Source organism: Dipodomys spectabilis, unplaced genomic scaffold, assembly GCF_019054845.1.
Source record: "Dipodomys spectabilis isolate Male_0828 unplaced genomic scaffold, ASM1905484v1 ptg000125l, whole genome shotgun sequence".
NCBI classification, from domain to species: domain Eukaryota; kingdom Metazoa; phylum Chordata; class Mammalia; order Rodentia; family Heteromyidae; genus Dipodomys; species Dipodomys spectabilis.
The window spans coordinates 10,427,551-10,453,204 of record NW_024870802.1 but is presented as its reverse complement, the minus strand read 5'-3'; the positions used below and the strand labels follow the sequence as shown (position 1 = coordinate 10,453,204).

At 40.2% G+C, this 25,654-nt stretch overlaps 1 protein-coding gene and 1 pseudogene across 1 annotated transcript in view; one reads left to right on the top strand and one right to left on the bottom strand.

Annotated features, from left to right (window-relative positions):
• The window catches only part of Nt5c2 (5'-nucleotidase, cytosolic II), a 91,389-nt gene extending 66,112 nt beyond the window's left edge, over window positions 1–25,277 (bottom strand). Inside the window, exons 1-2 of the mRNA XM_042689348.1 lie at window positions 25,217–25,277; window positions 16,033–16,152 (exon numbers count right to left, since the gene is read on the bottom strand). Coding sequence (XP_042545282.1) covers window positions 16,033–16,133 — 101 coding nt within the window. The 5' untranslated portion in view covers window positions 16,134–16,152; window positions 25,217–25,277. The remainder of the gene's footprint in view (window positions 1–16,032; window positions 16,153–25,216) is intronic.
• LOC122115794 lies at window positions 10,658–11,648 on the top strand (annotated as a pseudogene).
• Window positions 25,278–25,654: the final 377 nt, after the last annotated feature.

Below are 25,654 nucleotides of genomic sequence, written 5' to 3'. Positions count from 1 at the left end.
TGTAACCCTTCTGGTACATCACCTTTATAATAACAATTTTTAAAAAAATTTTAATAAAAAATAAAACAGCACTGATGATTGAAAAAAGCATAGTATAACATATACATAAACCAATATACGGTCATTTATTACCATTATCAGTATTATATAGTATACACAATTATATATGCTATCTTCTATATGACTGGCAGCACAAGTGATTTGTTTATATCAGCATCATCATAAAATCTTACATATTTATGTGCTTAGATCTTATAATAGCTACAATCACACTAAGTAATAGGAACTTTTCAGCTCTGTTATAATCTTATGGGACCACTGTAAAATATGTGGTCTCTCTTTGACCAAAATATCACTATGTGGCATATGATTAGATAATTTTGATGATTCTAATACTATTACTTTTTGGGAAGTATTACATAGGTATTAAAATAAGACTACAGAGCCGGATACTGGTGGCTCACACCTGTAATCCTAGCTACTCAGGAGGCTGAGATCGGAAGATCACAGTTCAAAGTCAGTCCAGGGCAGGAAAGACTCTTATCTCCAATTAATCACCAAAAAACCAGAAGTAGCACTGTGGTTCAAGTGATAGAGCACTTGCCTTGAGCTAAAGAGCTCAGGGACAGTGTCCAGGCCCAGAGTTCAAGTCCCACCACCAACAAAAAATAATAATAATAAATAAGACTACAGGGCTAGAAATGTGGCTTAGTGGTAGAATGTTTGCCTAGCATGCATGCGGTCCTGAGTTCAATCCCTTGGTTCCACGTAAATAAAAAGCAAATTAAATAAAGTAAGACTACAATTGAGTGCCAGTGGCTCACACCTGTAATCCTAGCTACTCAGGAGGCTAAGATATGAGGACTGTAGCTCTAATCCAGGCAAGAAAGTCCATGAGATTCTTACCTCCATGTAAGCACCAAAAATTCAAATAGTAGAACACTAGCCTTGAACAAAAAAGCTCAGGGACAATGCCCATGCCCTGAGCTCAAGCCTAAGGACTGGTACAAAACATAAGTACATAAATAACAGACTATAATAATTGTCAAAATGTTACACATCAAAATAGTGACTATCGAAATTCTTTTTATCCCACAGCACCTATTTGTTTACAAAGACAATAATGGTTAATTGATTTTATTTATATAACTGATGTACTTCAAATATACTTGTTGATTATCTATTCAGATAGTAAAAGAATTACTCCTGGGCCCACAGAGATAAACCTAAAAGACTATTAGTCTTTATGTGTCTTTTGGCTTAGGTACAGTCTTCCCTGACATCTTTTAACATAAGCTTTATGAAAGAAGGAAAATTACCACTAATTACTTCCTAAAAGTTGTAATGCATTTAGAAATATAGCTCCTTTTAAATCTATAAACTAACTTTGCAAACAACTATATGTAAAAGAATGGCAAATATGACAGCATCTGTGATAATTTTTTGTTTAATGACTGCCAATCTATAACTAAATCTAGAAAGGAAACATAAAGGCAAGAGGCAGTCCTTTGATAATTTTTACATTTAAAATAAATTTCTAGTGAAATCATGAGATGTACCAAAATAATTATAGCATTATTTACACCTTAGTCTACTTCTTTATTCAATGAGGCTTAAGAACAGCAGTAAGGCAGGCCATAAATGATATGTGATTAGATTAAATAAGTGCAAGGCTCTGGAATCACTTCACAATTCCTTATAGAACAAAGAACTAGAAAAAGAATAGCTTCCAAATAACCAAAATTTAAAATTTATTGTAGTTTTAGTATTTATTTGGGAGATCCATGTTTATTTTATAAAAAGGAATTGCTTTTAAAAACTAACCAGAGACCTAGTTATGCCTGAAAAAAGCTTGAAATGAGACCACTGAAAATTTGTAGGCACTAATCTGTCAGGTTACAAAGAGAGAATCAGTAATGATTCAGAATCTGAAACATTAGAAAATAATAATAGAAAAACAAAAACCTAACAGAAGTTTTTTTACATTACAAAGAAAAAAGAAAAGGGAATTTTGTTCTAAATTATTTTTGCCTGCTGACTGGAAATATCACAGGCTGTTTTTCACTCAGTCTTTTACATAGTTTTCTAAAGGTACAATTTCTTCTCTAATTCTTTTCAATTTTTAAACTTAATTCTTTGGTAAACCACTACTATTTGATTCTAGTCTTTACAAACACATTCTACCAAAAAAAAAAGGAAGCTGCAAAATGGAGTAAACAGGATATTTATATCTTGTAAATTCCTATTATCCCTGTCCTCAGTCTTTCAAAACAGCAAAAGTAACTTTAAATTACACATGAACCATGGTAAACGTTGGTCTGAATTTCTTTCAACCTCTGCATCTACTCCCATGCTCAGACTGGTGTCAGTGCTTATTAATGTTCCAATTCACTCACATGACACCTAATCACTGAGAAAAATGAGAGAAAGAATAAACTCACTTACCCTTCCTTAGACATTCTCCAAGATCTACTTCCTCTGGATACTAATACAGGCTCAACAAACAAGCTCCACTGATCTCCTGAGAACTGTAGCTCATTTGTGAAAGCACAGAGAACTCAGGCCCTGAGAGGCCCAACAAATTCCGGCACAATGCCAAACACTAACTAGGCAGTACCTCAGTGACCAATATCTTCAGCTTTAAATACTTGAAAACCTAATAATAGGGGGAAAAAAATCGGAAACCAAGAAAAAATAAGACCTGAACTGTTTAACACTGGCGAGTTAAGAAAGGAAACAATCCAAACTGGCCAGTTTCTGTAAAAGACAATCTAGCAAACACAGAAAAAACAAACTTATCCCCTAATGAGGCCTGCCAACAGTACACAAACAATGTGAGTTTCACAGACCTAAGCAGCTCTAGTCAGTCAAAATCATTTTTGTTAGCTCTGGAGGTTAAAGAAAAAATCAAGAACAGGATAAATAATTTGAAGTTTCAATGGTCAATCTTGTTATTTCCTTCCTCAGGAAATGAACAATGTAAACTACAAGAGAAGGAAATATTCATGGTTCTGATCATATTACAAGAGACTAAACTATTTCCACACTGAATGAAGTCTCTTTTTTGGTTTTATTAACTCCTCCTAAGAAGAATTTCAATCACTTGAACCAGCTCGCTCATGAAAAAGATTTACAAATCTTTAGCATATGTTGGATATATCCAGAACATTCTTAAAAATTACTTCCAAATCTCAGAGCAAGCTAAGATTTGAAAGAAAAACATTGCAACATTCCTGCCTCCTGACCGATATAATGCATAGGGATTATGCAACAGGGGAAGAAATAACACTGCTAAAGTCTAAAGAACACTGAGATGGAAGTAAGTCCTTCTAGTGGTGATCAAATAAAAAATAAGCTATATCCTAAAAAAAAATTTAAGTGCTTTGTTTTTTTCTTAAAGAACTTTTATCTCTTTTATATGTGTGTGTGCTGTGGGCTCAAAGTGGTAGAGCTCTAGCCTTGAGCAAAAGAGCTAAAGGATAGTGCTCAGGCCCCAAGTTCACACCCTATGACCAGCCAAAAAAAACAAAACAAAAAAATGAAATACTTTATCATTAAGATTTCTTTTTTTTTGGGGGGGGGGGAGGGGTCCAGTCGTGGGGGCCTGAACTCTGGGCCTGGGCGCTGTCCCTCAGCTCTTCAGCTCAAGGCTAGTGCTTTATCACTTAAGCCACAGCGCCACTTCCGGCTTTTTTCTTTTTGCTTATGTGGGGCTGAGGAATCGAACCCAGGGCCTCAGGCATGCAAGGCAAGTGCTCTACCACTGAGCCACCTTCCCAGCCCCTATCATTAAGGTTTCTATTAGCTATTAAAGTATGTAAGTAGTCACCAAGTAATTAAAAATAGTATGAATTTGTTCAAAATGATACTACTTTCAGATTTACATAGAAAAGCAGTATAGTGGGTGGGTATGGTGGTACATGACTATAATCCCAGCATACAGGAGGCTGAGGCAGGAGGATTGACAGTTCAAGACCTGTCTTAGCTATAGCAAGACTTTGTGTAAAAAAAAAAAAAAAAAAAAAGACGTAGAGAAGCAAAACAAAAGGCAGTGTGGAGTGATGGAAAGAAAAGGAACACAGGAACTAGGTTTAAATCCACTTCCTTCACTTTCTGGCTTTGTAACTTTCAATGAATTACTAACATGAGCCTGAAATTTTTTCATCTGTAAGTGAGAGATAACATCTAATAGAGTTGTTGTTTGCTGTATGTAAGCATTCAAAGAATTACTGTAATTTGGGAGTGTGTGAACAGAAAAAGCAACCAGATTTATCAGGCACTGCCTTCCTGGAAATACTTTTTCTAAAAATCAAAATCTCTTACAAGGTAGTGAAACAAAAACAGAATTTTAGCTAGAAAATAAATTAAATCTCATATCTGATATGACTATGAAAACTCTTCACTATAATCTTAACTATGCAGAAGTCTGAAAGATTGGGAGCATCACTGTTCCAGGTTACTTAGGGAGAAAAATCCACAAGACTGAAATCCAACAGCAGAAGCTGGGCTTAGTAGAGCATGTCTATCATCTCAGTTATGATGAAAAGACTAAATAGGTGGAACTCAGTCCAGGATGCCCCTGGGCAGGGAGCAGGGCCCTATCTCAAAAAGTACCAAGGTAAAAAGGGCTAGAGGTGTAGATCAGCAGTAGAACACTTGCCTAGCAAGCACAAGACTCTGATTTCACATCCCAGTACCACTAAAAATATATATGTATGTCCTCCAACAACATGGAACAAAAGTATAAATAGTAAATAAGGAGATTTCGGATATTCACAAATAGTGAAATTAACAAAACAGTCCTCAATAACCAGTGGGTTAAAATCATACAGGAAATTGAGTTTTATTTTGACTTGAATGAAAACAGATCACAATTCACTAAAACTAATGAGATAAACCAGGTGCCAGTGGCTCATGCCTGTAATCCCAGCTACTCAGGAGGCTGAGATCTGAGGATCACGGTTCAAAGCCAGCCTAGGCAGGAAAGTCCATGAGATTCTTTTTTTTTTTTTTTTTTTGGGGGGGGGGTCCAGTCGTGGGGCCTGAACTCTGGGCCTGGGTGCTGTCCCTCAGCTCTTCAGCTCAAGGCGAGCGCTCTACCACTTGAGCCACAGCGCCACTTCCGGCTTTTTTCTTTTTGCTTATGTGGTGCTGAGGAATCAAACCCAGGGCCTCAGGCATGCAAGGCAAGTGCTCTACCACTGAGCCACCTTCCCAGCCCCCATGAGACTCATCTCCAATAAACCACTATAAAACATGAAGTGGCTCTGTGGCTCAAGCAGTAGAGTGCTCACCTTGAGCTGAAGAGCTTAGGGACTGCACCAGGCTGTGAGTTCAAGCCTCATGACCAACAAACAAAAAAAAAAGAAGAAGAAGAAGTAAGACTGACTCCAGGGCTTACGTCTATAATCCTAGCTAGGTTGAGATCCAAGGACAGAGGTTTGAAGCCAGGAAGGCATCTTATCTCAAAATTAACCACAAAAAACTAGAAGTGGAGCTATGACTCAAGTGCCTTGAAAAAAGTGTCTTGGCTGAGAAGGTGGCTCAGTGGTAGAGCGCTTGCCTTGCATGCATGAGACCCTGGGTTCGATTCCTCAGCACCACATAAGCAAAAAGAAAAAAGCCAGAAGTGGCGCTGTGTCTCAAGAGGTAGAGTACTGGCCTTGAGCTGAAGAGCTGAGGGACAGTGCCCAGGCCCAGAGTTCAGACCCCACGACCGGACCCAAAAGAAAAAAGTGTCTTTTTTTTTTTAAGTGCTTTGAAAAAAAAAGCTCAGGAACAATGCCCAGACTAGCACTAAAAACAAAAAAGAGAGGGAGGGAGGGAGGGAGGGAGGGAAAGAAAAGAAAAGAAAAGAAAAGAAAAGAAAAGAAAAGAAAAGAAAAGAAAAGAAAAGAAAAGAAAAGAAAAGAAAAGAAAAGAAAAGAAAGGAAAAGGAAGACAATATAGAGTAGATTACAACTCAACCTTTCTGGTTGCTGTGAAGTGTAGAGAATAGCAAAGACAAAATACAAATGAAGGACTGGGAATGTGGCTTAGTGGTAGAGTGCTGGCCTAGCATGCATGAAGCCCTGGGTTCAATGCCTCAGTACCACACAAACAGAAAAAGCTGGAAGTGGCACTGTGGCTCAAGTGGTAGAGTGCTAGCTTTGAGCACAAAGAGGCCCAGACCCTGAGTTCAAGCCCAGGATTGGAAAAAAAAAAAAAAGAGAGAGAGAGAGAAAAGAAAAAATTATAGAGAAAAATTAAACTACTCAGGTATGGTTGGGTCATACCTGCAGTCCTTGAGGATCGCAGTTAAAGCCAGCCCAGGCAGAAAAGTCTGTAAGATTCTTATGTCCAATAAACTACTCAGAAAAGGCCAAAAGTGGTCCTGTGGCTCAAGTGGCAGAGTGCTAGCCTTGAGCAAAAAGAAGCTCTGAGACAGTGCGAAGGCCCAGAGTTCAAGCCACAGGATTGGAAAAAAAAAATTAAAGTTGCTTCTTTGAAAAGATCAAGAAAACAAAGTTAAGTAACATAACCTCAAAAGAGAAGTATTATAAACAGAAAAGAAAGAAGAGACATTATTACTAATCTTAGAAAAATGCCAGCATTTCAGGTGACTGATAATTGGACAAATATCTAGATACCAACACTAACTCAAGTAAGAAGTAGAAACCAGCAAGGCTCTGGGTTTGATCTTCAATACAGCAAAACTCAAAACACAAACGAGATACCATCATGATCTCAGCCTCCTGAGTAGCTAGGATTACAGGCGTGAGCCACTGGTGTCCTGACCAGAACCTGCTAATCTCATACTTGTGATAGAAGACTGAAAGTTTTCTCTAAGATTAAGCACAAGAAAAAGGTTCCATTGAAAGAGATTGAAGATCTAAATAATGGAAAGACATTTCACATCCATGGATCAGATGACAATATTAAGACAGCAAGACTCCTCAAATCAATGTACACAGATTCAATGTAATACCTAACAAAATTCTATGACCAGAGATGGGCCCCAAAAATAGTCAAAATAACTTTGAAAAATAACAAAGTTAAAGGACACATATCATTGATCTCAAAAGTCACTATAAACCTGCAATAATTAAGACTAAATGGGTGTCTCTCTATTTCTCGAGAGCACCCATACTCTGTTAAAAGTCTGCCCTTCCTTTCTGCTTGTCTGTCTGCTTTTTGTCTGCTTGATTACTTGTCTACTTGCTTTGCTTGCTTGCTTGCTTACTCAGTAAAGCTCTGCCAAGTTTTCTTACCAACATGAAAAAAAAAAGACTGAATGGTACTAACGTTAAGAAAAAACAAATACATCAGTGAGATAACTAAAAAAGCAAAAATGCAAACCTACAAATTTATAATGAACTTATTCTTGACTAGGATGCCAATGCCATTGGTTATAAAAAGAATAATCTTTTCAGCAAACAGTGATGGAAAACTGGATAGCTACATGGACAATAATGAATCTGGACATCTATATACTGTGTATTCCATATATATGGACCCCATCATATACAAAAAGTAACTAAAAATAGATTAAATTCTAAGTGTAAGAGCTAAAATTATAAAACAGAATAAAATACTGTGACTTTAGATTAAATAATGATTTTCTTAAATATGATAACAAAAGCCTAAGCAATAAAAACATAAATTGGATTTCATTAATATTAAAGACACTTGTACTTCAATGGACACTACCAAGAAAGTGACAAGTCAATCCAAAAAATTGAGTAAAATATCTGAAAATTATGCAAAGATCTCATATTCAGGATGTATAAAGAACTTTTACAGCTCAACAATAAAATCACAACTCAAAAAATAGGCAAAACCAAGCTCTGGTGGCTGACAGCCATAATCCTAGCTACTCAGGAGGCTGAGATCCAAGGATCACAGTTCAAAGCCAGCCAGGGCGGGAAAGTTTGTGAGAATTTTTTTTTTTTTGGGTTGTGGGCCTGAACTCTGGGCCTGGGCTCTGTCCCTCAGCTCTTCACTTCAAGGCTAGCGCTCTACCACTTGAGCCACTGCGCCACTTCTGGCTTTTTTTTCTGTTTATGTGGTGCTGAGGAATAGAACCCAGGGCCTCATGCATGCAAGGCAAGCGCTCTACCACTGAGTCACCTTCCCAACCCCATCTGTGAGAACCTTATCTCCAATTAACCCCCAGAAAACCAGAAGTGGCGTTGGGGCTCAAAGTGGTAGAGTGCTAACCTTGAGCAAAAAAGCTCATGGAGAAAGTCCAGGCCCTGAGTTCAAGCTCCATAACAGACCAAAAAAAAAAAAGGCAAAAGATCTGAAAGACATTTCTTAGAATATATATAAATAGCTAATAAGAATATGAAAAGATGCTTTCATAAGGAAAATGCAAATAGAAGTCATAGATATTTCACACATATTAAAATGTCTATAATTGGAAGTGGTGTTGTGGCTCAAGCAGTAGCGCAGTCGCCTTGAGCTGAAGAAAATGTCTATAATTAAAAGATACCAACTGTGTCAAGATGCAAAGTAAATGGAATCCTCACACATGCTGAGGGAATGTAAAATGATACATCCGTAGTAAAGTATGGAAATTTTTTGTAACTTAAGCATAAGGTTACTATATAAGCCAGCAAATTCTATAGCTAGACCTACAACCAGAAAAAATGTTAACAGTAGTAGTATTCATAATGGCCCACAAAATGGAAACAACCCAAATGGTAGGCAACAAATGAATAGAAAAATATAGTATGGTATATCTTACCTGTACAATGTAATGTTTTTCAGCAACTAAAATGAACTAAGAACTGAATAGACACAGCATCAATAAACCTTTAAAACAGTAGGCTAAATAAAAGAAGCCGGATGCAAAAGGCCATATATTGTATGATTCCGTTTGTACGAAATAGGGCTGGGAATATGAAATATTCATAATAGGCCACAGAGACAGAAAGTAGATTCATAGTTATCATGTCCAAGGAAGAAGGAAAGGAGAAGTTATTGCCATTGAACAACTGGTTCCTTTTTTTATGTGTGCTGGTCCTGGGGCTTGAACTCAGGCCTAGGCACTGTCCCTGAGCTTTTGTGTGCAAGGCTAACACTCTACCACTTGAGCCACAGCTCCACTTGTGAATTTTTGGTCTTTAATAGGAGGTAAGAGTCTCATGAGCCTTCCTGCCCAGATGGCTTCAAACCATGATCCTCAGATCCTGAGTACCTAAGATTACCAGCATGAGCCACCAACATCCAGCTAAGAGGTTCCTTTTCAATTAATAAAATGTTCTGGAATGGGCTGGGAAGGTGGCTCAGTGGTAGAATGCTTGTCTTGCATGCATAAGGCCCTGGGTTCGATTCCTTAGCACTACATAAGCAGAAAAAGCCAGAAGTGGCGCTATGGCTCAAGTGGTAGAGCACTAGCCTTGAGATGACAGGGTGAGGGACAGTGCCCAGGCCCAGAGTTCCGGCCCCATGACCGGCCAAAAAAAACCCAAAATGTTCTGGAATATCACAGTGGTGATATTTGCACAATCTTATAAATACAGCAAATCCATTGAGTTGTACATACTATGTAACGGTAAATGTTATGGTTTTTGAACTGTGCCAGTGATTCAAGCCTATAATCCTAGCTACTCAAAAGGTTGAGACGTGAGAATCTAGGTTCAAAGCTAACCCAGGAAGACAAATCCAAGAACTAATATTCAAGTAACCAGCAACAAAAAGTCTAACTGGAGGTGGCTCAAGTGGTAGAACACCACCAGGAGCCAAAAAGCAGAGAACAAAGTCCTAAGAGTTCAAGCCCTACTATTCCCCAAAAGAAATGTAAATGTAAAGATATAAAAGTACTGAGACATGTTACAATACAGATGAAACTTGAAACTAAATGAGGGAAAAAAAACACAGGAAACTAGAGGCATGGCTCAACTGGTAGAGCACCAGCCATGAGCCAAAAGGCAGAGAGAGAACAAAGCCCTGAGAGTTCAAGTCCTAGTACTGTCCAAAAGAAATGTTTAAATGTAAAGCTATACAAGTATTAAGATATATTACACTACAGATGAGACTTGAAACTAAGTGGAAAAAAGACACAAAATATATGCAAGATTATATTTATATGCAATGTCCAGAATAGCAACTATTAATGAGTGGTAGGTTTCTTTAGGGGATAATGTAAATGTAAGTTAAGTAGTAGGCAAAAGTTTGTCAATATATAAAAACCACTGAATTGCATAATTACATTTTGTATTATATGAATATACTTCAATAAAACTGGTATTTCAGAGCTGGGCACCAGTGGCTCAAGCCTGTAATTCTAGCTACTCAGGAGGCTGAGATCTGAGGATCATGGTTTAAAGCCAGCCCAGGCAGGAAACTCCATGAGACTCTTATCTCCAATAAACCACCAGAAAACTGGAAGTAGTGCTGTCGCTCAAGTGGTAGAGTGCTCACACCTTGAGCTGAAGAGCGCAGGGAAAGCGACAAGACCCAGAGTTCAAGCCCCACGACCGACAGAAAACAAACAAACAAACAAACAAAACCCTGGTATTTAAAAAAAAAAATTGCAGGTGGGCTTCTAGCCATCTGAAGAAGAGACCTTGGTGTTTGGAGGATTCTGACTAGTTGCCTCAGCTATTCATTAAACACCAGTGCTGGCTGCATATGTATGTGGTGTATTGTCAGAACAAGCCCAAATAAGAGCATGTGGTGTCAGAGTTTGGAAACAGCTACTTTGAGGCACTCATGCAACAGCTGGGGCAGCAATGACCTCCTCATCAAACCTGTACAGTGGATCATGAAATACCAGCTGCTGCTCAAGGATTTTCTGAAGTGTTACAGTAGAGCTGGGATGGATACTGAAGAGCTGGAGCAAGCTGTGGAGGTCATGTGCTTTGTGCCCAAGCACTGCAATGATATGATGTCCCTAGGGAGACTGCGATGATTTGAGGGCAAACTGACTGCTCAGGGGAAACTCTTGGGCCAAGACATATTCTGGGTCACAGAGCCTGGGTCTGGGGGACTGCTTTCTTCCTGTGGTCAAGAAAGGCATGTGTTCCTCTTTGAGCAAATTATCTTCAGTGAGGCCTTGGGAGGAGGAGCACGAGGCAGTACACAGTCGGGATACATGTACAAAAGCAGTATCAAGGTGAGCTGCCTGGAACAGGAGGGGAGCCTCCAAGTGACCCTTGCCGCTCTGCACTGACCTGCAGAGGGCCAGAAGGTGGGATCCAGAGCTATGTCCTATGGGCTTCAGACCCTGCAGCCAGTCAAGCCTGGACAAGTGGCTCATATCCTGGAAAGCCAATGAGACTTCCTCAACACACTGCAGTCACCCAATGAGTACCAGAGATGAGAGAGCCAGACCAACAGCCTGGAGAGGCCAGCAGTTCCTGGGGTGGGAAGCCCTGGGAGAATGAGGCCTGGAGACCAGGCCCAGGACAGCATGTACACACCCATCAATGGCTCTCTTCCTTCCCTGCTGTTGTTACCCAAAGAGGAGGTTGCCAGAGCACCCCTACCCCAGGACACACAGGCTCTCAATGATACCCCAAAGCTCCTCAAGTCTCTTCCAGCCCTTCTAACTCCAAATAGCCCTCCCTGTCAGGCCAGACTTGCCAAGCTAGATGAAGATGAGCTGTAACTGGTAAAGGCCATGGGGGTAGTACTGACTCAGCCACCTGTTCCCCAAGGAACTTGAGCACTCCAGAATTCTTCTTCCCTCTTGCACTCTGTTCAGAGGGTAGGCAAGGATGGAAGAGATGTCAGCTTGGAGAATACCTAGCCCCCAAAAGACTTCTTTCTGCCCAAGGAACACAGGATCCTCCAGCTCCACCCCTATGTATGCATCACAGTCACCTCAAAAGGATGTGTGGGTGGTTGGGAGGGAGGGATAGGGTGGGGACCAGATATATATTATTTGTTTTGGTTTTGATTTTATGTTTTCTGAGAATAAAAGTTTTGGTATATCAAAAAAAAAGCAGGTTGGGCTGGGAAGGTGGCTCAGTGGTAAGTGTGCTTGCCTTGCATGCCTGAGGCCCTGGGTTCGATTCCTCAGTACCACATAAGCAAAAACAGCCAGAGGTGGTGCTGTGGCTCAAATGGTAGAGTGTTAGCCTTGAGCTGAAGAGCTGATGGACAGCACCCAAGCCCAGAGTTCAGGCCCCACAAATGACAAAAAAAAAAAAAAAGTAGGTAGATAGATATAAAGATTTAAGTTGAGGGGTTGGGAAGGTGGCTCAGTGGTAGAGCGCTTGCCCTGCATGCATGAGGCCCTGGGTTCGATTCCTCAGCACCACATAAGCAAAAAGAAAAAAGCCGGAAGTGGCACTGTGGCTCAAGTGGTAGAGCGCTAGCCTTGAGCTGAAGAGCTGAGGGACAGTGCCCAGGCGCAGAGTTCAGGCCCCATGACTGGACCAAAAAAAAAAAAGATTTAAGTTGACACAAATGACAATGTGAAACTCTAAATGGCTTATTAACATCTGAAGAGAGCTAGCTTATAATTCAAGCTACTTAGGTGGCTGAGATCTAAGGATAAGGGGTTCAAAACCAGTCCAGATAAGAAAGTGTCTGAGGTTCTTATCTCCCTCCAATTAACCACTAAAAAAGCCATAAGTGGAGCTATGGCTCAAGTGATAGAGTGCTAGCCTTGAGTATAGTAGCTCAGAAACCTCACTCAGGCCCCAAGTTCAAGCCTTAAGGTGAACACACACAAAAACAAAATGTCTAACCTAATTATTCATCAGGAAAATACAAATTCAAACCAAAAGGAAATTTTACTATATATGTATCATAATAACTTTTTAATTAAACATACAATTCAAAGCAATCAATACTCTCATACATCATAGGTAGAACTATAGAGCACTGTTTGGGAACCCTATTGGACAATATCTACTAAACCTAAACATATGCTTACTTTATGGTCCAACAATTCCATTCTGCAGTAGAAATCAGGAGAACTTAGTGCATAGCCACAAAAAATAGGCTCAAGAATGTCTATAGAAGCAATTATTTTCTCAAACTTAATGATATTGACATTTTTGGTATACATTACTACTAACACATTTATGGTGACATAATAATCAACCTGGAATCAGAAAAGTTCTATCACCCCAAAAAGCTCTCATACTATCCTTCTGTAGTTAAGACTATCCCTCTTCCACCAACTCCTAGTGATTGGTATAAATTACACAGGATACTCCTCCTCACCTGCCCCTTACTCCTTCTCCCTCCCTTTTTGTGGAACTGGAAATAATTTCATCCACACTACGCAAGCATTCTACTACTGAGCTACATCTGTGACCCAGATATAACCTTTATAGCTGGCTTCTCTGATTCAGCATTAGTCTTGAGAGCCATCCACATTATTGTAGGTATCATTACCTTATTGTTATTTGGCCTGATTTATATTACAATGTATGTATATACCTTAATTACTATAAATTCTGTGTGTACATATACATACAATGAATAACATCCATATATCCTTAAGTAAAGAGAAAAAGAAATTAAAAGAGATCAATCTGTCTGCCAGTTTATGTGCATATAAGCTGATAACTTGCTTTTGAAGCTATAAATATTGCAAACATTTCTAAATTTACAAATGAGTCAAACTACCAGTATAGAATTATTTTACATGTGTAAATAAGTTCATTTTTATGTAAATACATAAATACATTCATTTAAATTTGAGAAGAAATAATTCAACAGCTTTAAATATTAAAACTTGTTGGGTTTAGAGAACTAAATTGTGATTAAAAATATTTTCAGATAAATATACAAAAGTCTTCTGTTTTGTTTTTAGTTTTTTGCCATTCCTGGGGCTAGAACTCAGGGCCTGGGCACTGTCCCTGAACTTTCTTTCACTCAAGGTAGCACTCTACCCTTTGAGCCACAGCACTACTTCAGGCTTTTTCTGTTTATACAGTACTGAGGAATCGAACACAGGGCTTCATGCATACTAGGAAATCACTCTACCACTAAGCCACATTCCCAGCCAACTTTTATCTGATTTTAAAAGAAGACTTTTTGGCTGGGAATGTGGCTTAGTAGTAGTGTGTTTGCCTAGTATGCATGAAATCCTGGGTTCAATTCCTCGGTACCGTATAAACAGAAAAAGCCGGAAGTGGTACTGTGGCTCAAGTGGGAGAACTAGCCTTGCATGAAAGAAGCTCAGGGACAGTGCCCAGGACCTGATTTCAAGCCCCAGGACTGGCAAAAAAAAAAAAAGATCCAAGCACTGACAGGTCACGCCTGTAATCCTAGCTGCCCAAGAGGCTAAGATCCCTAAGGAACACAGTTAGAAGTCAGCTCAGGTAGGAAAGTTCATGAGACTCTTATCTCCAATTAACCACTTGAAAAGTGAAGCTGAGGCTCAAAGTGGTAGAGTGTAGCCTTGGGCAAAAGAAGCTCAAGGATAGTACCCAGACCCTGTGTTTAAGCCTGATCTGAGTTCAAGACCAACAATAAATAAATAAAATAAGACTGGTTAACAAATTTACAGGCCCAGTTATTAAATTTCAATTTAATATGTTAAAAAAAATACTGCTGAGTTCATAAACACTATTCATAAGGAAAAAGCAAATTCACTAGCAGAAATTTTACAATATTATAATCATAAGTACTTTAAATAGTTAAAACCAAATACCTGATTTCAGCATCATAGGCACAGTCAATTTGAAGAGGTGATGAAAAATCTAAGTGTTCCATCCTTTGACTTGGCAAATATAAATTCTGAGCTATACTTCTACTAGTTATTAAAATAAGGAACTATCTAACCTGACTACTTCACATCACTGTATCATGTAAGCAGCTTGGACTACCTTCTGACTATACAGCAAAACATATTCTAATGAAGGGTTTGGCTTGATGATTAGCCTCAGAAGACAGCAATCATAACAAGGAAATGAAGGAAGAACAATAGTCATACATTCTGAAGTCAGCTCTTAATAATGATACGTGACCATCATTTCCATATTGAAGTTTAGAAGACTTAGTTTAAAAAATGGCTAGAAGTTAGATCTTTACATAAAACTAAGAACAGTTTATGATAATGATTAGCATAAATAATCTAATTTATCCAGTTGCAAATCACCAACTCAAAATGTCTTTAATTTAGAAAAAAAAAAAGACTTAAACTAAGTGTGCCAAATGAGGTGGTACACACATGCAAACCCAGCACTCAGGAAGCTGAGGCAGGAGGATCACAAGTTTAAGCCAGCCTGGGCTACATAGCAATATTCTTATTTGGGGGAAAAAAAAGTCTAAAATTTCAAGCTTGAAGATGCTTATGTTATTATTCCTATTGTTTCAAAATGTATTTTACAATGTGAAGAATGTAAGGCTATCTAAAATCTTCCAGGAAATACTATTCCAAGTGAGTCAGAAATATATTCAAGTGATGATGTATTAAATGCAATTAAGATGCTTACTAGATGATGTTTGTAAGAAGCTTAATGTTTACTACATCACTAACTCTATCCTTTGTTTCTCCTGCTAAAAATGTTGCCAGGTATTAGTGGCTCATGCCTGTAATTCTAGCTACTTACTCAGGATGAGGTTGAGATCTGAGAATTCTGAACAGGAAAGTCTGAGACTCATCTCCAAATAACCAGTAAAAAGCCAGAAGTAGAGCTGTAGTTCAAGTGTACCACTTGAGCAAGAGCTAAGGGAAGGTGCCCAGGCTCTAAGTTCAAGGACCAATACCAGTCCAGCCCACCCCACCCCCAAAATAAAAGTATCTTATATAGTTCAGTTATACATAGCTAGCCTAGCATATGGACAGACACTGGGAAGGGGAAGACAAAAAAAAAGAAAAGAAAAAAATTGATTCCTATTAACTTAGGTGAAATTTTCTACAGCTAAATACATTCTTTTCTTAAGCATTTTTATTAACAGACATAAGAAGCAATAAGGTATACTAGTAGCTAAATGGTCTTTCAGCTAGATTCAAACCACAAACTAGTTACATGACCTGTTGTAAACTACTTCTCAGTACATTAATTTCCATCATGTGTAAAATAAGGTTGTGCCCACTTAACAGAGCTGTTTTGAGGATTAAACAGACAAAATACTTACCGATGATAGGCTTCTCGTCGATACTTTTTTAGAGCATGCTTATCCATGTTAGCAGGCATATCAGCTGCATTCTGTAACCGATCACTCCAGGAGGTTGTCATTTTATATGTGTACTGAATTCTAAAAAAAGAAAAATCAGAAATTTAGTCGGATTGGCATCAGTCTACTGATGAATATTTGTACTATTTTCCAGCTTTTGTCTTTTGTGGATAGCATTTCTGTGAATATAATGTACAAAGTACCAGTTTGCAGTTCTTTAGCTATACATATTACTGTTCATAATATTTTAGGTAATCAAGATTTCTATATGGTATTTACAGAACAAAAGGGATTTTACTAAAAAATTTAAAGATAAAATCCTATTGAAGTGTAATATTAACTTAGGAAGTTATTTACTAGACTATTTGTAACTGAAATTACAAAGGCTAGAGGTATAGCTCAAGTGGTGTCTGCCTGGTAAGCCTGAGGTCCTGAGTTCAAATTCCACTGCTGAAATAAATATACAAAAATAACTGGACCTTCATTAATATAGTGTATTTGACATGCTATATACTACATATGCTAACCATATACATACTATAAAAACCATATAGATATATAACTATATATCTATATATATAGATATTTAATACATAGATTTTATAATATTGCTTGCTACATAGATATAAAAGGGTAATACGGTCTTTTTGTTCCATAAAGAAAGTCCATGTGGTAAATCTGGACCATTTTAAGGGCTATAAAAAAATGGACAAAATGTGAAAGTAGGGAACTACAAAACAATCAATGATGTGTTACTTGGGATGACAATATGTTACAGAAATATAAAAATCAGAATTTAAATTGACGAGAAATCAGAAGGTCTTTTTCTATTCAAAAAGGATTATAGCGAGGCTGGGAAGGTAGCTCATATATAACTTGTTGCTAAGGCCTCCCATACCTCCTTTCTATTTTTAAATACTTAAATCTGAGCTGAGGTGGAACAACTAAGTGGCAGATTTTATAATTCTGAACTAGAGCGCATGTTGAACATGCACAAGGCCAGGTTCAATCCCTAGCACACACACAAAAATTAAGATCTACCGGGCTTCGGTGGCTCATGCCTGTAATCCTAACTATTCAGAAGGCTAAGATCTGAGGATCGAGGTACAAAGCCAGCCAGGGCAGGAAGGCCTGTGAGATTCTTATCACCAATTAACCATCAGAAAACCAGAATCTGTGCTGTGGTTCAAAGTGGTAGAACCCTAGCCTTGAGCTGAAGAGCTCAGGGACAGTACCCAGGCCCAGAGTTCAAACCCCACAACTGACAAAAAAAACAAAAAAAAAAAAAAAAAAAACTAAGATCTGTAGAGGGACAAGTTTCAATTACACATCAACTAATTCTTGTGGATAAAATAGGATCAGAGTTAACAATCCTCAGTGTTCACGCAGGCTGGGAGTGGTCTCCATCCCAATCAGTCACAAGGGAAAAACCTATCACCATCATGAGTCCTATGTAGAGTAACTCTAAAAGTTTCTGGCTGTGGTAAAACAAAGATATTTAAACACTGCTGTGCTCCTAACAAAGGTTAAAAGCAAAACCACAGAGGACCAAACTTTTTTAAATTTAAATATGTCCAGAAACAAAACTGACCCGGAGTGGTGGCTCTTGCCTGCAATCCTAGCTACTCAGGAGGCTGATATCTGAGGATCCGAGTACAAAGCCTGCCCAGACAGAAAAGTCCCCTTGAGACTCTTATCTCCAATTAACTACTCAAAAACTGGAAGTGGCTCTGTGGCTCAAGGTGGTAGAGCACTCACTTTGAGCTCGGAGATCGAGCCCAGACCCTGCAAGCCCTACAATCAACTAAAAAACAAAACAAAACAAAAACAAAATTTGAGCTGGGTATTAATGGCTCTTACCTGTAATCCAGCTACTCAGGAAGCTAGGATCTGAGGATCACAGTTCAATGCCAGCCCCAACAAAATCAGTTTTTTCTAACACCTTATAATTTTGCTCCTTCTAATCTCAAAAGTAACACATACAAGAAAACGTATTACACACTTTAAATGTCAGTTTTTCCAGAAAATATTTATAAAAACTTTGTTGTATTAAACATTTCATTACTTTTCATCTTTTGCATATTTGTCAAACAACTTTTTTCATTTTGGGGTAGTTCTGTTTCCTTTCCTCCAATATTGGAGAGTTACACCCACGGCCTTAAGCACGCTATACCCTCAACCTCAATCATTTGTTTTCATTTCATTATTTTCATTTAGAATTCTTCTTATCATTTGTCCCAAGTATGCCATTGCATACCAGTCATAGCTAATAAACACTACCAATAAAATGATACATAAACCACTCATTTATCCTGCTTTCTTTCTTTGTATGTAACATTTCCAGTTTGTGTACCATCAGTCACAAGCTATAAAATGGAAGCCCAATAACAAGAGACTTTTGTTTGCTGCTCTGGCCCCAGCATCTTGCAGGGCAGACGTGACACACACAGAAATAAATTAACCAAAGGTATGGCCCAAGTGCTAGAGGGCCAACTAGCCTTGTGTAAAAATGCAAAGGAGAAAATTAGGCTCTGAGTTCAAGCCCTAGTACTGTGATATACTGGGTGCTAGTGACTCAGTCTGTACTCCTAGCTTACTTGAGGCTGAAATCCAGAGGATCACAATTTAAAGTCAGGCGGGGCAGAAAATTCTATGAGACTGGACTTCAAAATAACAAAAAGCCAGGCATGGCGTAAGTGGTAGAGTGCAGAACTTTGAATTCCAACACCAATACCTCAAAAAAAATATAATAATCATTAAGCCTCTATACAGCCTTTTGCTTTGTGTGTAAGCTTTAAAATGCAAGATTACACAAAATCCTTCTAATGTTCTAAATAAATTTTTGTGAAACCTAACAAATGCATTAAATTCTTGGCCTGATTAATGTAATAATATTTTGCCAACCTTTCAACATCAGGCCTCAGAACAAAAGGTTCCTTGTTCCTTGATGGAAAATAAAGTTGAGAAGTAGTCTATCTTGTCAAGTGAGAAATGAAGTACCAATTGCCCTGCCAATTCACTTCTCCACCTTTGGCTTATTATTTTAATCGTAAAGGTGATATACAGAGGGGTAAGTTACTTAAGTCAGGTAATGAGCACATTTCTTTTTGAAGAGTGTCACCTTATCTCTCATTTTCTCCCAATGTTTATCCTCTTGGCTCCTCTCCCCCATTTTGTATAGTTCATTTCCAACATAGTGTCTAAAACTAATTCAGCAGTGACATTCACTCATTTTTCCTTCTTGAAGCAACAAAGTAGTACAGTCTGAAATTAAAACTAGAAATACGAGTTTCCAACGTTTTGAAAATAAAAAGCTAGGGCTGGGAAGGTGGCTAAGTGGTAGAGTGCTTTCCTTGCATGCATTAGGCCCTGGGCTTGATTCCTCAGCACCACCATAAGCAGAAAAAGCCAGAAGTAGAGCTGTGGCTCAAATGGCAGAATACTACCCTTGAGCTGAAGAGCTAAGGACAGCACCTAGGCCCAGAATTCAGGCCCCATGACAGACAAACAAGAAAAGAGCTAAATTTTGTTGTGCTTCTAAATATTCTATTAAAGCTTTATTACATCTCATGTGCCAAATCACTTAGAATGCTTTCTTTTTTCATCAGCATGTTCAGGTTGCTTCTAACTGAATGTTTTGGATACCAGACCTTCAGTCTGGGGTTATTGGAAGGAGCAGAATAAGCTGAATTAGATCAGGATACATTGTATGCATGTATGGAAATGAAATCCCCTTTGTACAACTAATGTATACTAATAAATGTTAATAAAAATAAGGATTTTCTTGTTAAACTTTAGAAAATAATATGACTGGGGCTGGGAAGGTGGCTCAGTGGTAGAGTGCTTGCCTTGCATGCATGAACCCTGGGTTCGATTCCTCAGCACCATAAGCAGAAAAAGCTGGAAATGGCGCTATAGCTCAAGTGGTAGAGTTAGGCTAGCCTTGAGCTGAAGAGCTGAGGGACAGTGCCCAGGCCCAGAGTTCAGGCCCCACAACTGGCAAAAAAAAAAGAAAGAAAATAATATGACTAATGGCACAAAAAAAAGCTAGAGAGTATAAAAACGCTTAAGGTTGGGCATGGCAAGTGGTAGGGCACCTGCCTACTAAGCATCAATGCAAAAGAAAAAAAGATTGAGCTACTTTTATCTTCAAATGAGCTACTTTTATCTTCAAACTACTCATAATTATCTAAGGTCTATCAAAAACACAAAGATAGAAAGCTGTACAATTTGTATATTCAGCCAATGCATAACACTTTCAATAAGTAATGACTCTTGAATACTTTTTTAAAAGTTGATTCTACTTTATTTCAAAAAGAATTTGCCCTCTTACCAATGAGTTCCTGATCTTCACAGAACTTTGTTTTAGCTCTTTTCTCTTACAAAATTTAGGTTAAAAAAAAATCAGAAATGGGGCTGGGAAGGTGGCCCAGTGGTAGGGTGCTTGTCTTGTATGCATGAGGCCCTGAGTTCGATTCCTCAGCACCACATTAGAAGAAAAGGCTGGATGTAGCGTTGTGCCCCAAGTGGTAGAGCACTAGCCTTGAGCTAAAGAGCTGAGGGACAGGGCCCAGGCCCAGAGTTCAGGCCCCATGACTGACAAAAAAAAAAAATCAGAAATGCAGAAATGATCACCGAAGTTACTTCTTTTTATTATACAAATTCATTTTTAAGTTTAGTTTACTTAATTGGTGAAAATTTAGAGCGATATGCATTAACTCAATGCCTTAACAATGTTAACACAGTAACAACATTTATTGTAGATTGTGTGTGTGTGTGTGTGTGTGTGTATGCACGCACACCTGCATGTGTGTACCAGTCCTAGGCTTGATCTCAGGGCCTGGAAACTATTTCTTCTAGCTTCTCAGAAAGTGGAGATTGGAAAGATCACACCATTTGAGGCCTGCCTGGGCAAAAGTTCATGAGACCTCATTCGTAACCAAGAGGTGGATAGCATGGTATACATCTGTAATCTCAGCTGTGTAGATGAATGACATAGAGAATCTTGTTTTCTGCCCAGCCTAGTGTGGGGGAAAAAGCTTACAAGACCCCCATCTCAACAACCCAGCTACGGAAGGCAACATAAAGATGACACTCCAGGCTGGGCAAAAAGTGAGATCCATCCATCCATCCATCCCAGGTATACAAATGAGGATTAGCTATAGTCATTGCTAGACAAGTCAGTTTTTGTTTTTATTTTTGTTGTTTTTTTCAGTGCTAGGGATCATGACATGACAAAACAAAACAAAACAAAACAAAAAATGCTGAACAGGAGCTGGGAATGTAGTGGTAGAGTTCTTACCTAGTATGTAAGAGGCCTGGGAGATAAAGAAGGTGGCTAGTAAATACATTAAAGCCACTATGCCATTGTCTGAAATATTTTAAGAAATCTTTGAATCAAGTCACTAAAAAAAAAGAGAAATCACACACACACACACACACACACACACACACACACACAATGTTTCCTCTGGATATTTGCAATGGAAGCATACTAATATTTTTTTAAAGACATCAAATTTCAAATACCAAATTTCAGTCTTCTCTATCCAAGCAGATCCTGGTAGCCAGGCTCTTTCATCTTATTCACCTGACAATACTTCCCAGTCAGAGCAAGAACAAGTTTTGTCTCTCTCCAATTTAATCTTACTGATTCTATATTCATCATGAAATATAAAGTCTTTTTGCTACTCTGCTAACAGTTTTGCCATTTTTTTTTTTGGTTTATTGCTAAGGTTGTTTTCCATAAACAGCCACTTGAAACTTCAGCAACAAATCATTACAGGATACAAATTTTGATCAGAAGTCATAAAACTTACTGGGTCAATGACAAGAATTTTAGCACCCATTTAGCAATATGCTACCAAGTTCCTCAACCCAAATAACTTCCTCAGGTCATAACTTCTTTTAAAAAATTAAAAAATATGTGTATCTTACTTCATTTTTTCTGTTGCTGGGATTCATTATACTCTTAAAATATCCATTTTAGCATCGTCTCTATAGGTTCTCCCTGACCATACCAAACTATAATATCCCCATTCAAAAAAACAAAAACAAAACACAAGGAGCTGAGCTAACCTTTGTACAAAGCATAGTATGTGCCAGTAACACATCAACAGAATCACATTCTATTTTCTCCTGTGAATTTTTTTTCCTTTTTTTTTTTTCAAGATGAAAGTAAAGATCTCTATGGTTAAGTTTTTGAAAGTTATACGGACTGTAAGTAGCAAGCCAAAGCTCAGACCCAGACTACAAAATCCAGGCCCTTAAACATAAGTAATTCTGTCTTCTGGCTGAAAGAACTGCTGTTTTCACTGCTTGCATGTCGCTTAACATATGTTTTGTGGTATTTAACATTTTGTGTTAGTGGATGTTGTCTTTTAAAAGCTCAAAATATCACACTCATTCAACAAAAAAACTTACTGAAAGCCTGTGTACTAAGCACTGTCAAGTACTATGTATTACAGCCATTTTTACAAAGCATCAATGAATAAAAATTAGATGCTTTTTTTAGATGCATGGAAAATCCAGAAATTCAAGTGCAAAAATCAAAATATGTACACAGCAATTATCACTAAATAAAAACACATTTATATTAAAAGTAACAAAAGCTTTTTTTTAACTGTATTTTTTTTGTCTTTTCTTTTTTGGTACTGGGGATCGAACCCAGGACGTTGCACTTGCTAGGCAAGCACTTTGCCAAGGAAGTTGGCTCAGTGGTAGAGTGCTTGCCTTGCATGCCTGAGGCCCTGGGTTCGATTCCTCAGCACCACATAAGCAAAAAGAAAAAAGCCGGAAGTGGCGCTGTGGCTCAAGTGATAGAGCGCTAGCCTTGAGCTGAAGAGCTGAGGAACAACACCCAGGACCAGAGTTCAGGACCCACGACAGGACCCAAAAAAAATATATTAAAAAAAAATTTTAAAAAAAAGTAACAAAAGCATAGTCTAAAATATGACAAAGTTGTTGAGGGTTTTTTTTTTTCTATTTCACTGAATTTACTTTCTGGTAAAAGTCAATAAAAAGGCTTTCATAAAAACAAAAGATGGTAATTTAAAAAAAAAAAAAAACATGTTTAGCTAAGCTCTGGTGTGACTCCCATCAGTAATCCTAGCTACTAAGGAAACTGAGATCTGAGGATCTTGGTTCAAAGCCAGCCCAAGCAGGAAAGTCAGTGAGACTTTTGTCCAAAACAAGGTCTGGCACTGGTGTTTCATACCTGTAATCCTAGATACTCAGGAGGCTGAGCTCTGAGATAAAAAACCAGTCCAGGCAGTAAAGTCCTGAGTCTCTTACCTACAATTAAACACCAAAATTGCCTGAAGTGGAACTGTAGCTTGCTTGCATTAAGTATGAAAGCTCAGGGACAGAGACCATGATGAGGTTCAAGTTGCAGGAACTCCCCCTCCTCCAACCACCCCCCCCTCCCCCCCCCCCCAAAAAAAGAAACGGAGCTGTGGCTCAACTAGTCGAGTGCCAGCCTTCAGTGAGAATGCATCCAGGCCTGGAGTTCAAGCCCCAGTAATGACACAAAATGAAGTATTTTTTTAAACTTTTTTTGTTCTCCTTCCTTTCCCCAAACAACAGTAGAAATGTTCTAAAGACTTCAATGAAGACTTTAATGAACACGCTACTGGCTTTCTTTAGGAAGAGGCATAGTAAGTAAGCCTGGCAAGCACTACATGTAAATACTAATATAAATCTTCCTACAATTACAAACTTCAGGTGATTGTGCATTTTCACACAATGATACCAAATCTTAAAATTAAGTGGAGGACTTGCTTAGCATGCACAATCTCCTCCACCACCACCACCAAAAAAAGCCTGAAATTACAGAACATCCTCCCTCACTCCTCCCACCTACTTCACTAAGTTGATTCTTAAACTTTAAATTCTAACTTAGTAAAGTAGTGAAGTAATCCCTGTTAATGAAATAGGGTGGTGGTGAACATAATGGAAATGCACATCAGAAATAATGTGTGCCAGCAAAAACCCAACTATCAACAACCCTCCACCCCCTGGCCACCTCAGGAAGGTACTCGCAAAGATTTTATCTTAACTACCAACTTAACTACTGTCTTCTTGAACTGAAATCTTTACAGCCCGGAGGTGTTCGTCTGCGTGAATTCTTAAACACCGTCGGCAAAGTGCTGTAGTGAATATGTAAAAGATCTCAAGTGTCCCCTATACCCAGAAAGTCTTTAGGATAAACAGCGCTGTTGCAACTAGTCACATTCTTGTCAGCAGGTTGCATCCGGTGCCTTAAGAAGAAAAATTAATAGACATTCTGAAACAAATGGGGAAGAATCCCCGGGGCGCGCGCACCGACGTGCTCGCGCGTGCACACCACCGAGGTACAGTGACTAGTCATTTCGGAGCACCGCCTTGAGGAGCACAGCATCTAACCACCCAGGCTGAGGAAACAAACGGGCCGCCAGACTTGGTACTGCTTTGAAAAAGAGGCGGCCTGCCGGAGCCAAACCCGCCGAGACGCCCTTCTTCCGCGGGCCGGCCGCCGCGCCCGGCTCCCTCCGCGGCCCGGAGCCGGCGGGCCCCCCACTGGGGTCCTCCGGAAAGCCGCCCGCCTTCGGGCGACGCCGGGCCGTTCCACCAGGAAGTGCTGCCCGCGGCACGCCCGGCTGGTGAGCCGCCCAGCGGGCAGCGTCTCGGGGCCGCCCCCCACGGCGGAGGCCCGAGGGCCCCCGGGAGCAGGCGCGGAGAGCGCCGTGAGCCGGGGCGGGCAGGGCAGCCTCCGGACGCGGGAAAAGGCGCCGCGGAAGCGGAGGAGGGAGCGCGCCCGGCGGCGGCGGCGGCCCGCTCCGAGGGCGAAGGCGGGGTCCCCCGAGACGACGCCGGGAAACAATGGCGCGAGCGTGACGCGGGCCGGGGGCGTCGCCCCCGCAGGGAGGAGGGGGCTGCCGGGCGGTGGGGTGGGTAGCGGGGCGTCCTGGGGTCGGCGGCGGGCAGGGATGCGGGCGCAGCGCCCGCGGGAGGAAGCGCGGGTCTCCGGTGAGGAGAGGGAACCTGAGGAGAGGGGCGCCGAGTGCGCGGCGGGGGCCGGGGCCGCCGCGGGGTCGCGTGCGGGGCTGCGCAGCTCCCTCCCCCGTTCGCTCGCCCGCCCGCCCGCCGCGGGTCCCGCCGCACTCACCGGCCCAGCCGCACGGCAGCGATCCTAGCGCGCAACTGCCGCAGCCGCTCGGGCGCGCGCCGCCCCGCCCCCGGCACCGCCCCCAGATCGCGCCCGGCCAGGGACCGGCGCGCAGTTCCGTGCCCCTTCTCCGCCGCAGAAGCCCTCGGTGGCGACGCTCCCTGCAGCGTTTTGGAAACCAAGCAGAGAGATCTGAGCAGGGGGGGAGGGGAGAGGGAGGCTTTACCATTCCAGCAGGTCTAACGTCAGGATACCTGTGTTGCTTGGATGTGGAGTGACTCACGTTGATAACTTGCTCCCTTTACGGCTCTATCCCTGGATGTTTTGTGTGCACCCCTCTGCAGAGCCCCAGCGACCCTCTGCACCTCGGCCCCGCCCACCAGACTGGGTAACATTCTTCTCAGTCACATAATCTTCTAAGCAAAGGAATCTCAAGGG